Source organism: Balaenoptera acutorostrata, chromosome 9 (genome assembly GCF_949987535.1).
Source record: "Balaenoptera acutorostrata chromosome 9, mBalAcu1.1, whole genome shotgun sequence".
Taxonomy (NCBI): domain Eukaryota; kingdom Metazoa; phylum Chordata; class Mammalia; order Artiodactyla; family Balaenopteridae; genus Balaenoptera; species Balaenoptera acutorostrata.
Window position 1 is genome coordinate 53,531,709 of NC_080072.1, and position 13,201 is coordinate 53,544,909.

The window sequence follows — 13,201 nt, forward strand, 5'->3', positions numbered from 1 at the left end:
TATGTACATTTTAATTAAAATTAAATTCAAATGCAGTTTCTAGGTTGCACTAGTCACATTTCAAGTACTCAATTGCCATAGGTGGTTGGTAGCTACCATACAGGACAGAGCAGATAATAGAACATTTACATATTTGCAGAAAGTTCTGTTGGATAGCACTGCTACAGGTAGTGTGTGGGGAGCATTAAACACATTCCCTGTCCTTGGGCAGGGAAGTGACATGGTCATATTTGTCATATTTGTGATTGGAAATATCACTCTGATGGCAGCATTAAGAATGCCATGGAGGAGAGGGAGAGAGAGATTTGTCAAATCATTTTAAAAGTGAAGTGATCATAATTTACTATTTGGTTACCTATTCCTTAGCCCTACTGTCTTAGCTTCCTCCCCTCCAGTATCCCCGCATCAAGAAGGCAAAACTATCCAGAATTTAGGCCTAAAGAATTTACTTCAGGCAGCCCTTACAGGTGGCATTCAAATGTTCCTTCCCTTTTCTTCTATTTCTCCCAATGGGGAGGTCACAAGAGATTTGTTGAGCCTCAATCTATTTCCTACTCTAGGCTGATGGCCCAAGAGGCTTCTAGGAAATAAAGAGAGGGGAAGCAGCATATCATATGCCTGGGAGAATGGGAAACTGGCTTATCTGCCACCTATTTGTAGATGGGTACTCAGTACTCATCCCAGGATATAACTCAGAATGTCCCTTACTGCCCACATCTAATCAGGCACCATTCCTGGTCATTATACCTCCTTAACATCTCTTATATTAATTCCTCTCCATCTCTATCAATGCCTTAACTTAGGCCTTCCTTCTTCTCTCTTATATTACTCCCTTAGGGAGCTTCCAGGTTGATGAACACCTGAAGATTTGGGGAGAGTGGTGTGCTCAGAGAAAGTATGGAAGCTCCTCCTCCTTTCCCCATACTTTGCCCTATGAATCTCTTCCATCTGGATGTTCACCTATAGTCTTTATCATATCTTTTTATAATAAACTGGGAATCCAGTTTAAAAAATTCCTCCCTTAGTCTTCTGGCTGGACTCCCTGGCTCCATTCTCTCCTCCACTATCCCACTCTTCACTGGCTGCTGACTGGTCAAAGCTTCCCCAACCCTTTGGCCTAGAATTTAATGATGTGACTCTGTTCTTCCTCTCTAGTCTCTTTTCTCACCATTTTTTCTCTATGTCTACATTTCAGCCAAACTTGAATTTCCCCAGACATTCATCACTCCCTCTTTTTCAAAACCACATAGTGAGTAAATGGCTGAAGCAGGATTGGATTCAATACATATTCTCCCATCCTTATGTCTCTACTATGCCACTTGTGAAAGTGCAGACAGAAATGCCATTGTAGAGATGGGTTAGAGGTAGGAGAAAAAAGAGCTAGAAGAAGAGGAAGATTTCAATCAGTTCACCAGATGCATATTACCATGGTTCAGGCCCTGGAGTAGATACTGGAGATACAAAGACAAGTCTATAGAAGGATGAAGCAAGAAGGTAGGAGCCTTAGTACCTGGAAAGTAGCCTGTGTTGAGGTGTGTCTTGGTATGCCCAAGAGAGTTTTAGTTTTTAGAGTCTGGAGAAAAAATAAGTCAGAGGAACTACAAAATAATGGATAGGGAAGGATATCTGATCATATCTGTATGAAAGTGTCCTTCTGGAAAGTTCAGTAAGCTCATATACCTTTATAACTCATGACATAATCAACAAAGCTTGGCAACAATAATATAGATTCCAATACATTAATAGATATTGCTAAGGTATCTTTACATCCATGTATGCTGATTTCACCTCCCTTTTGGGTCCTTGATTCCTGACCTTTTAAAGTATTCTAGTTTAAAAGGGAAGCCTTGTACTTCGATACATAGAACTAATTGTCCTCTTCTTTTTACCTCTTCCCTTCAGCTTCCTCCCTCCTCTGAGTGTATGAACAACACAAAGGTGGATTTGTATCTTACCAGATAGCATTTACCTGGACTAGACAAGGAAAAAACTCTCTGGCTTAGCCAACCTGCCCTTTTGGAAACCTATATTTGCAGTCCTATGGAGCAGAAGGAGCGCAGGTGCTGAAATTAGCCAGCTCATCACGTACAGTGTGCCTTATGTTAACTAGGTAACTTCTTTGTGCCTCTGTTCCGCATCTATGAAATAAGTATAATGATTCCCCAGCTTCACAGGGTTATCGGGAGAATAACATGAAAAGATCTGACCTGACACACTAAGAACTTGAAGCGTTTTGTTTTGTTTTGTTTTTTCCATTTAAAAATTCACTTCTGGGACTTCCTTGGTGGCACAGTGGTTAAGAATCCGCCTGCCAATGCAGGGGACACTGGTTTGATCCCTGGTCCGGGAAGATCCCACATGCCGTGGAGCAACAAAGCCCGTGCGCCACAACTACTGAGCCCACGTGCCACAACTACTGAAGCCCGTGCGCCTAGAGCCCATGCTCCGCAACGAGAAGCCACCGCAATGAGAAGCCCGCACACCGCAACAAAGAGCAGTCCCCACTCGCCGCAACTAGAGAAAGCCCACGCACAGCAAGCAATGAAGACCCAACACAGCCAAAAATAAATAAATAAATTAATTTTTTTAAAAAATTCACTTCTAAAAATCCCAACAGCTTTTAGATACCCATGCAGACAATAACCTGTGGTGGAGCTATGACTTGTCTGCTATTTCCCCAGGAAGAATGAATTGCAATCTCTGTGTTGCCCCCAATACTTTACACACAATTCTGCTATTTCATCTGCCATACTACGTATTAATTATTTGTTACTTTCTCTTTCCCATGTTTGTGAGTTCCTCAAGGACTGACATCCTGTCTGATTAATTCATTCCAGCATCTGGCACAAGATGTGTAGATCCGACTTCTAACCTCGATGTAAAAGCTGATTGACCCTAAGTGAATTTTCCGACATTCAATTGCCCCATAATAATTGATAATAACTATTTTTTATTTGAGTGGCTGCTATGTGCAATGCATTATGCTCAGTGCATCATTTAACTGTGAATTTGTCTCTTTAGATGGTGTCTTAGCAACTTTTCTCCACAGGGGTTAAGGGCTACCTTTGGGGGACGTAGATTTACCTACATAGCCCTTTGTAGCTCCTTGAAATTTCATCATAGGAAGGATTGATAAAGCAATAGGACAAGGTATCTTGGCAGGGTTTCTGACAACAAAGGAAACTCCCTGTTACTGAAGACCTATTCATATTTACCAGTTTTTACACCTTTTCCTTGCTAAGTACAAAAATAATAACAAAAAGAGTAGCAGCAGCAATAATAACAGCAACAATAAAAATAACTGCATATTTGTTATTTCACTTGACGTTGACTTTGTAACCATGCACTCCATACAGAGTTTATATGTATATCTCTGTAACTCCTCATTGCTTTATAATTGTTTACAACTTGGCCTCCTTACTAATCTCTATGAGCAACTTAAAAATTGTATATATTTAAAGTGTAAAATATGATGATTTGATATACATATACCTAGTGAAATGATTACTACAGTCAAGCCAGTTAATATATCATTTCCTCACATAGTTAGCTTTTTTTTGTGATGAGAGCACCTGAAATCTACTCTCTTAGCCTATTTCCAGTATTCAGTATGGTGTTATTAACTATAATCATGCAGTACATTAGATCTCTAGATTTTTTTTTTTTTTTTTAAAGAAGCTTTTTTATTTATTTATTTATTTTTGGCTGTGTTGGGTCTTTGTTTCTGTGCGAGGGCTTTCTCTAGTTGTGGCAAGCGGGGGCCACTCTTCATCGCGGTGCGCGGGCCTCTCACTATCCTGGCCTCTCTTGTTGCGGAGCACAGGCTCCAGATGCGCAGGCTCAGTAATTGTGGCTCACGGGCCTAGTTGCTCCGTGGCATGTGGGATCTTCCCAGACCAGGGCTCGAACCCGTGTCCCCTGCATTAGCAGGCAGATTCTCAACCACTGCGCCACCAGGGAAGCCCTAGATCTCTAGATTTATTCATCCTGCATAACTGGACATTTGTACCTTTGACTAACATCTCCTCATCTCTCCCCTTCAACCCCACTTCCCCAACCCCTGGTAACCACCATTCCGTACTCTGCTTCTATGAGTTTGACTATTTTACGTTCCACATAGGTGAGATCATGGAGTATTTGTCTTTCTGTGCCTGGCTTGTTTCATTTAGCATAATGTCCTCCACGTTCATCCATGTTGTCACAAATGGTAGGATTTCCTTCTTTTTAAATGCTGTTGTAATATTCCATTATTCATATACGATTTATACTGTTTTTGATAGTGGCTGTACAAATTTACATTCCCACCAGCAGTGTGCAAGGATTCCCTTTTCTCCACATCCTCACCAACACTTGTTATCTTCTGTCTTTTTGATAATCGCCATTCTAACAGGTGTGAGATGATATCTCGTGGTTATGATTTGCATTTCCCTGATGATTAGTGATGTTGAGCGTCTCTTCATATACCTATTGACCATTTGTATGTCTTCTTCTGAGAAATGTCTGTTTAGATCCCTTGCCAAATTTTAAATCAGGTTATTTGTTTTCTTGCTATCAAGTTGAGTTCCTTATATATTTTAGATATTAACTCCTTATCAGATGTATGATTTGCAAACATTTTCTCCCATTCCATAGGTTGTCCCTTCACTCGCTGATTGTTTCCTTTGCTGAACAGAAAAACTTTTAGTTTGATGCAATCCTCTATGAGCCACTTAAGGGCAGGGACCATGTAAATATTCATCTCTGTCTTCCCAAGGTTCAAAGGATTGGCACAAAAAGTCATGCTAAGTAAATGGTTGATGTGTGTAAAATAAGTAAATGAATGTGTGCTGTGACATTATCTCATGTGAGAAGGGGTATGTCAGAGGGAAAACACTTTGTATAAATGAGACAGTTTGAAGCTCAGCTCTGCCTTGGTCGGTTGGCCCTAGACAAGTCTCTTAACCTCCTGCAATATCCTTACATGTAAAATCCAGTGATAATATCTCACTAACAGGCTTGTTATGAGGAGTAAATTGATGCTCTGAGCATAATGCGCTGCACATAGTGGTCACTCAATAAAAAATAGTTATTATCAATTATTATGAGGCAACTGAATGTCAGAAAGGCTCACTTAGGGCCATTCAGCTTTTTTTTTTTTTTTTTGGCCATTCAGCTTTTAAATAGAGGTTAGAAGTCAGATCTCCACGTCCCGTGCTAGACGCTGGAATGAATAAATCAGGCAGAATTTCAGTCCCTGAGGAACTCGCAATCAAACACGGGAAAGAGAAAGTAACAAATAATTAATATATAGTATGGCAGATGAAATAGCAGAATTGTGCGTAAAGTATTGGGGCAACACAGAGATGGCAATTAATTCTGCCCGGAGAATTCGCAGTGAAGGTGACACTTGAGCTGCAGTGGGCGATTTCTAGACACTGTGTCTCAGAAGCTGCCGGAACCAAGGTGCTGCGGGAGTTGAGTGAGTCTCGGTCGGATATTGTTACAGGACCGGATTGAGGCTGTTCCGTCAGTGTTTTCGGATGCCCAGCGGTCGCGGCTTCTTGGGCCGATCTTCAGCTGGCACAATTACAGGCCGCGCAGCAGCAAAGGATGAATGGAGCTCTGGGAAAGGTAACGTAGGTTCCACGCAAGCTGGGCGCGGGGGAGGTGGTGAAAAGAGCTGAGCTGCGAGGTGGCCGCGGGGCTCTCACGCTGCTGCAGACATCCGGGTAAGAGACTTGGGAGAAAACAAGGCTCTTCCCAGCAGCAAGTGCGGCGCCTTGTCAAAGGGTTGCGCTTAGTCGTCTGCTGCCGGGGAGTTAACCCGCGCGCCACGCCCCCCTTCGCGCTACCCTCGCCTCGCATTGGCCTGGAAAGAAAGGAGCCCCGCAATGGGAATCACAGCGGAATAGGTCCAAATAATATGTACGACCTTGAGCAGGTCATTTTATTTTTTTACCTTTAGGTCATCAGCTTCCAGATTTTTTTCTAAGAATACCGTTTTGACTCGCTGAACAGATTGGGATGTGAGGCTACTTGGCGACAAGGGAAGGGTAATAATAAAAAAACATTTTTACTTACAAAACCTTAATTACGTGACTGCAGTAAAACCGTGTGAACCACGTGAAGCATTCCTTGACTTTCCTTTGTCCTCTTAACAGATTTCAGCTGTGCTTTTTCAGTTGTACCATGCTGCTTAGAATAATGACTTTTTTTTTTTTTGGCAATTTATGTTAAAATTTTATTCGAGGCATTAATTTGGAGACTGTACTCCATGATACACAACATGATCATTGCTGCTCATGGATCTACTGGTCCTAACTTTGGGGCAGCCCCTGAATGTCTCTAGGTTTGTTTCCTTAAGGTCCCAAACCTCACTTCATCCTTAATGAAGTAACTCTCTGTTGTTCACTTTAGCCAAATTGTGAGAATTTAACTAGATCTGGTGAAAGGATAATAGAAAAAAATCAAAGTTTTAAAATTTAGCTGTTAAAGATGGTCAGATTGGTGGCTCCACGCTCCTGCTCTAAGAGCCTTGATTCGGAGGAATGCTGAAAGGGAGGGATCATTGTTCAGGGAATACTGTTTTTGGCCATTCTATACTCCTGAAGAGCCCGTGGAAATCTGTCATAGGCTATCACCTAAAGATACAAGGCATATAGGGCCCCTCTGGGTCTGATGCCACTGTTCCCTTCCAGACTCCTTTGTTACTGACTTCACTCTTCCGTTCTGCCCTATTGCTTTGGCCAGGTAGTCTCTTCTTTATTTACCAAATGCTGAATTCCTAATCTTTGATCTTGTGGAGCTCTCTCACTTGGAATGCCCTCACCTTTTTCACCACCTATCCAAATGCTCCATGGTTTAAGGCCCAGCTCAGGTCTCATCTTTTCCTTAAAACCTTTCAGACCATTCCAGCCAAAGTGCTTGTTTATTTTTTGAACTCTTAGCTGGTATTATCTTTTGGCATCTAATCATATGCAGTCTTGTGACCATCCTTGTCTCAGCCTGTCTGGAAGTGTTAGTTAATGCCTTACATTTATAAGGAAAACACATGGGATTTGCATCAGACCTGTGTTCTATCTCTTGCTAGCTGTGTGACCTTAGGCAGATTATTTGACCTCGCTGTGCTTCAGTTTCTTATCTGTAAATGCAGATAATGGTGCCCATCATATGGAATTGTTGTAAAAATTATAGAAGATAATGTAAGTAAGAGTATTTTCTAAGTGTGAAGGACTATACAAATAGGAATATTGATATTATTCTATAGTTAATAAACTGCTTTCATTTCCATAATTTTTTTTTTTTAATTTTTTATTTATTTATTTATTTATGGCTGTGTTGGGTCTTCGTTTCTGCGCGAGGGCTTTCTCCAGTTGTGGCAAGTGGGGGCCACTCTTCATCGCGGTGCGCGGGCCTCTCACTATCGCGGCCTCTCTTGTTGCAGAGCACAGGCTCCAGACGCGCAGGCTCAGTAATTGTGGCTCACGGGCCTAGTTGCTCCGCGGCATGTGGGATCCTCCCAGACCAGGACTCGAACCCGTGTGCCCTACATTGGCAGGCAGATTCTCAACCACTGCGCCACCAGGGAAGCCCCCATTTCCATAATTTTATTTGAGCTTCATGATATGAGATAATCCTGGCAGACACACAGATAAGGAGGTGGAAGCTACTGGTGCAGTGTCTGATACATAGTAGGTTCTCAGATGCTTTACCAAATGCCCGAATGAACGAATGCCTCGCTTATAGGTCAACATCTCTTTTGTGGTAGTGCTGAACTGGAGCCTAGATTTTCTACACCTCCTAAAACCCCACTGCCTTTCCTCTTCTGAGTATCTTGCATCTCCCTAATTTGATAATAATCTTGGTTTCTCTCATCTGTGAAATGAGGAATGAAAACCTTCCTTGACCTTCCCAGTTGTCAGTCCTTCCCTTCTTTGTGACCTGTGCAACCCATTATACTGATCTCATTTCAGTGTAATAAATAATTTGCGGGGCTTCCCTGGTGGCGCAGTGGTTGAGAATCTGCCTGCTAATGCAGGGGACACGGGTTCGAGCCCTGGTCTGGGAAGATCCCACATGCCGCGGAGCGGCTGGGCCCGTGAGCCACAATTGCTGAGCCTGCGCGTCTGGAGCCTGTGCCCCGCGACGGGAGGGGCCGCGATAGAGAAAGGCCCGCGCACCGCGATGAAGAGTGGCCCCCGCTTGCCGCAACTGGAGAAAGCCCTCGCACGAACCGAAGACCCAACACAGCCAAAAATAAATAAATAAATAAATAAATAAGAAAATCCTTTAAAAAAAAAATAATAATAATTTGCACATCTACTTTGCTCATTAGAAAGATTGAGGGTAGGGACTTCCCTGATGGCCCAGTAGTTAAGAATCCGCCTGCCAATCCAGGGGACACGGGTTCGAGCCCTGCTCTGGGAAGATCCCACATGCCGCGGAGCAGCTAAGCCCGTGCGCCACAACTACTGAGCCTGTGCTCTAGAGCCTGCAAGCCACAACTACTGAGCCCACATGCCACAACTACTGCAGCCTGTGCACCTAGAGCCCATGCTCCGCAACAAGAGAAGCCACCACAATGAGAAACCCACGCACCACAACAAAGAGTAGCCCCTGCTTGCCGCAACTAGAGAAAGCCTGCACGCAGCAACGAAGACCCAATGCAACCAAAAATAAATAAATAAAAATAAAATAAAATAAAAAATTAAAGAAAAAAAGAAAGATTGAGGGTAGGCAACTGTATTTTCTTCATGTCTGTATATACGCAGCCTACAGTGTACTTGACCTGATAAATATTGAATGAATAAGTGAATGAAAAAATGTTGACATTATGTGGTAAGTACACAGTAGAGCTGGGACTAGAACTTCAAACTCTTAGCTCAGTGCTTGGGACCCTAAGAAATCATCTCAAATTTTAGATGAGTGAGAAGCTCAGCTTTACTGGAATAAAACTGGGTGGGATCACATACCTCTTTAGGTCAACAGAAGTAGTAAAACAGGGTTGATACAATTAAGACACTAATGCTGATAGTCATCAGACTTCAGAAAACATATTGTTTGATCAAGATGGAAGGGTGGTGCCTGTGGAAGTCAACACGCACAGGGAATTGGTAGTGACTCACCTGCTGAGTTACTTTGCAGAGAAAATGGATGGTCCTGGAGTGTCAAGCTCAGGTCTGGATGTCACTCACCCTCAGATTACCATTCTTTTCGGGGATTACCATACCCTTGAGCCACAAGGATATGATTAGGGGAGTGGTGGTGATCACAAAAGATATGCTAGCCTTACCAGCCCAGAAGGAGCAACCTTGGGGACTGATCTCATAGTAAGATGTTTTCAAATGAAAACACTGAAGACTAACATGGAGCAGAGTTCATATGAACAAATAGAAGTGAGGATTGAAAAAAATGACAGATCAACAGACATGAATTAGGAGGACATAAGAAGATGTGAAACAGGAGGACAGAAATTTCAGAGGGCCTAGCAGGGCAGGGAGTCCAAAAGCCCAGCAAAATGGTCAAGAAGTTGGCTATTTCCTGGTCACTACTAGACTGTAAGTTCTGGAGGACAGGAACATTTCTCTATTTTGTTCATGGTTTTATCTTCAGCACTTGTCACATACTAAAGTACATATTGTTTAATAAATGAGGAACTGAACAATCACCACTGTTATTGTCACTGCTCCCAATTTGACCGTTAACAATATGCCTTGCACTTGCTAAGTCCTTTTCATATAATATCTAATTTAATAGTATCAACAACTCTATGAGTTGTTTTTTGTTTTTGGGTTTTTTTAATTTAACTTATTTTTTTATACAGCAGGTTCTTATTATATGAGTTGTTTTATAACCTCTTTAGAGATAAAGAAGCGAGGTTTGGAGAGATTTACTAATTTGATCAGCAAATATTTATTGAGCACTTGCTATGTGCCAGAGAGTATGCTAGATGCTGGGATGTAGTAGTTCCTGTCTTCATGGAGCTTATATTTCCAGCAAAACAGACTAATTAAACATATAACTACCTTTTGCTGTATACCTGAAACTAACACAATATTGTAAATCAACTATACTTCAATAAAAAAAAGTATAATTACTTAACTGTGATAAATGCCTCAAAAAAAAAAGATTCTGTGTGCTATATGGTGTGTATAACAGCAGAATTCAAGTAAGTCTGAGCAGTCAAGAAAGTTTTCTTGGTGATGTTACACGACTAAGACTTAAAGAATGATAGAATTTAGACTGGGGAGCATGTGCAAAGGCCCTGAAATGAGAACACGTTTGGGGCTCCAGAGGGCCCAGAGGAAATTGGAAGGGAGAGAAGCAAGGGAGTTTGTATCAAGGGAGAGTGTGCGGAGAAGTATGGGGATGAGAGTTGGGGAGATGGTAGGGGATTGGGCTTACATTTCAGTGACCACAGTTGTTTTGAAACATTTTAGCCCTGGAGGAAGGTAGGGAATTGGGCTTAACAGAGCTTAGCTGTGGCCTAGAAGTGCCATCCAGCAGTATGGTGTGAGGCCAGATACTCCTTTCTTCCTCCCTTCCTCTCAATCTCTCTCTCTCTCTTTCTGTCTTTTTAAAATCGAGATATAATTCACGTACCATGATATTTACCCTTTTAAAGTGGATAATTTAGTGGTTTTTAGTATATTCATAAAGTTGTTCAGCCATCACCACTAATTCCAGAACATTTTCATCACTCTAAAAAGAAACGTTGTACCCATAAGCATTTACTCCTCAATTCCCCCCTCTACCCACCCACTGGTAACCACTAATCTACTTTATGTCTCTATGGATTTGTCTGTTCTGGTCATTTCATATAAATGAAATGATATAGTATGTGAGGCCAAATATTTCTTAAGTGACTTGCCAAAGATCATACAGCTAGTAACATGGAGGAGCTGATATTCAAACCCAGGTCTGTGTGAATCTATAACCTGTGTTCCTAACTGCTGTAAAGACTCAGTGCAAAGACAGGCTTTGATAGTCACCATATTAAACACATTCAGAAGAGAATGGCCAAAGGAAAAATTACAAACATAATCAATTTCGAAAGAACTTAGGAAAAGGTCAGCTCAAACACCACTTATTAGCTGTGTGCATCAGACATATTAATTAACATTTCTGAGCTTTGGTTTCCTCACAGTAAAATGGGGGTAGAAATATCTACTTCACAGAATGGTTGTGAGGGTTAATGCAAATGATGCTTGGCATAAAGCAGGTGCTCAAATGGTAAGATTATTTAGGCTATTATTATTATTATATGAATTTCGCTGCTATTAAATTGGTATTGTTCTTTTGAGAGGTAGTATGGCAGAATGGAAAACATGGGTTTTAGAGTCAGATTTGGTTTGAATTCTTGATACCTCTTACCAAACCTATAACTTTAGGCAATTTACTTAAGCCTCTGTTTTTTCCTCTATAAATAGAGACAATTATTTCAATGCCTCTATTAGAGGATTGGTGTAAAGATTGAGCAAAGTGCTTAGCACAAAGGATGTACTCAATAAGTGATAGTAACAATGCTATTTTAAATAATATTTGTTAATATACAAATATATTCTGTTAATATTCATAAGACAGTTGCTTGCCTCATGGGCCCCTTACCCACTTCTGTCACCATCCACCCCAGGGCTCTGGTGTCTGAAGCTACTCACACACCATAGATTTTGCCCCGTGACTTCAGTTCTTAAGTAGCTGTGTAGTCCTTTTCTGGTTCCTGACTCCCAAGCTCATGGGACAAGTATTTTTGTAACCCACTGCAACAGCTCTGTCCTCATTCATTCATTCAGTAGAGTCACTGGCCTTCTCTTCCATTTGGTCCGGAGCTGGAGCTACTCTTCATTTGCTGACTGCAGGGAGAGAGTATTTGTGGATACAATCCCAAAATAGATTACTTTTGTCCTGATAAATAATGCCGAGCATTGCAGGGGAGAGGAAGCACATTTCCCAGAGCTGAAAGGGAGAGTTCACACTACAGTTTGAATGTCTTCCAGACAGTTGTCAACCCTTAAAAAGGTTTGGCTTTTAGATAATTAAATCCATAGCTATTGTGGAGACTCAGAAATCTGAACAACTAAAGTGAGGAAAAATCAGTCTCATCTAGATCTTTCTTCCCATCCAATACCTCTTCTGTATGAAGTGACCCATTTAAGAATACATTCTGTTCACTCTGATTTCTATTCTGTTTGTCATGGTTGATAGATCTTGTACCTGGAGGGACGTTAGAGTCATCTGTTCTAACTCCAGAGAGGGGAAAATTACTAGCCAATCACTAGTATGGTGACCAGTGTGGGGGGAGCCAGCCAGAGCTCCTGTGTCCTGGGGCTTCCAGTTGCCTGCTCTGTCTTTTATGCTGGCCAATATAAGGTTAAGCATATTGTACACATGTTTACAAAGTCTTTTAGTATCTGATTTAATTGTCATTTTTAGGATTGTCTGCATACTTTGTCCTTCCTTCTGTTATTCATATCCTTCCCAATCTTCATGACCTCACATTCTCTGGGAGACTTTTCCTAAATGTGATCATTTTCCCCCCTGAATTCCTAAACACTAACACATTCATTTATGGGAGAGAGGGTGTAGAATAGTGGGAAAATTATAGGCTTTGGAGTCAGAGAAACCTAAGATCCTATGCTAGTTCTGATAGTAGCTGTTTGACTTTGGGTAAATTACTTAATCTCAGTTTCCCCAACTGTAAAATGGGATAATAATACTTGTCCTGTAATGGAATTATGATTTAGACACATGGTAGGTGCTCAACAAAATAGATGTGGGTGGTAATAAATGGTAGCAATGATTATCACTCATTCACTTCTTCCTAATCATTTATTTATTTACTAAAACAACAGGAAGATATGACTCTTGCCCTTGAGGATCTCTTGGTTTAGCATAGTGGCCTATGGGTGATGTTAAGAGTTTCAGTGAATCTCTTGAAGTAATATGCAAACTTTTTTCCCCCTTACTTACTTAATTTATTTGGTTCTACATACTACATTTTAATTTTTTTTTTTTTTTTTTTTTGGCCATGCCATGCGACATGCGGGATCTTAGTTCCCCGACCAGGGATCGAACCTGTGCCCCTTGCATTGGGAGCATGGAGTCTTAACCACTGGACCACCAGGGAAGTCCCCTACCTGCTACATTTAAAAAAATTGAAGTAGAGTTGATTTACAGTGTTTCAGGTGTACAGCAAAGTGATTCAGTTATATATATATGTATA

General features: G+C 41.4%; 1 protein-coding gene across 2 annotated transcripts in view; it reads left to right on the forward strand.

Moving 5' to 3' along the window:
* Positions 1-5,470: 5,470 nt before the first annotated feature.
* The window catches only part of MRPL48 (mitochondrial ribosomal protein L48), a 51,002-nt gene continuing 43,271 nt past the window's right edge, over positions 5,471-13,201 (forward strand). For both annotated transcript variants that reach the window (XM_007173711.2, XM_057553910.1), the window contains exon 1: positions 5,471-5,610. In XM_007173711.2, the coding sequence (XP_007173773.1) occupies positions 5,590-5,610 (21 nt within the window). In that variant the 5' untranslated portion in view covers positions 5,471-5,589. The remainder of the gene's footprint in view (positions 5,611-13,201) is intronic.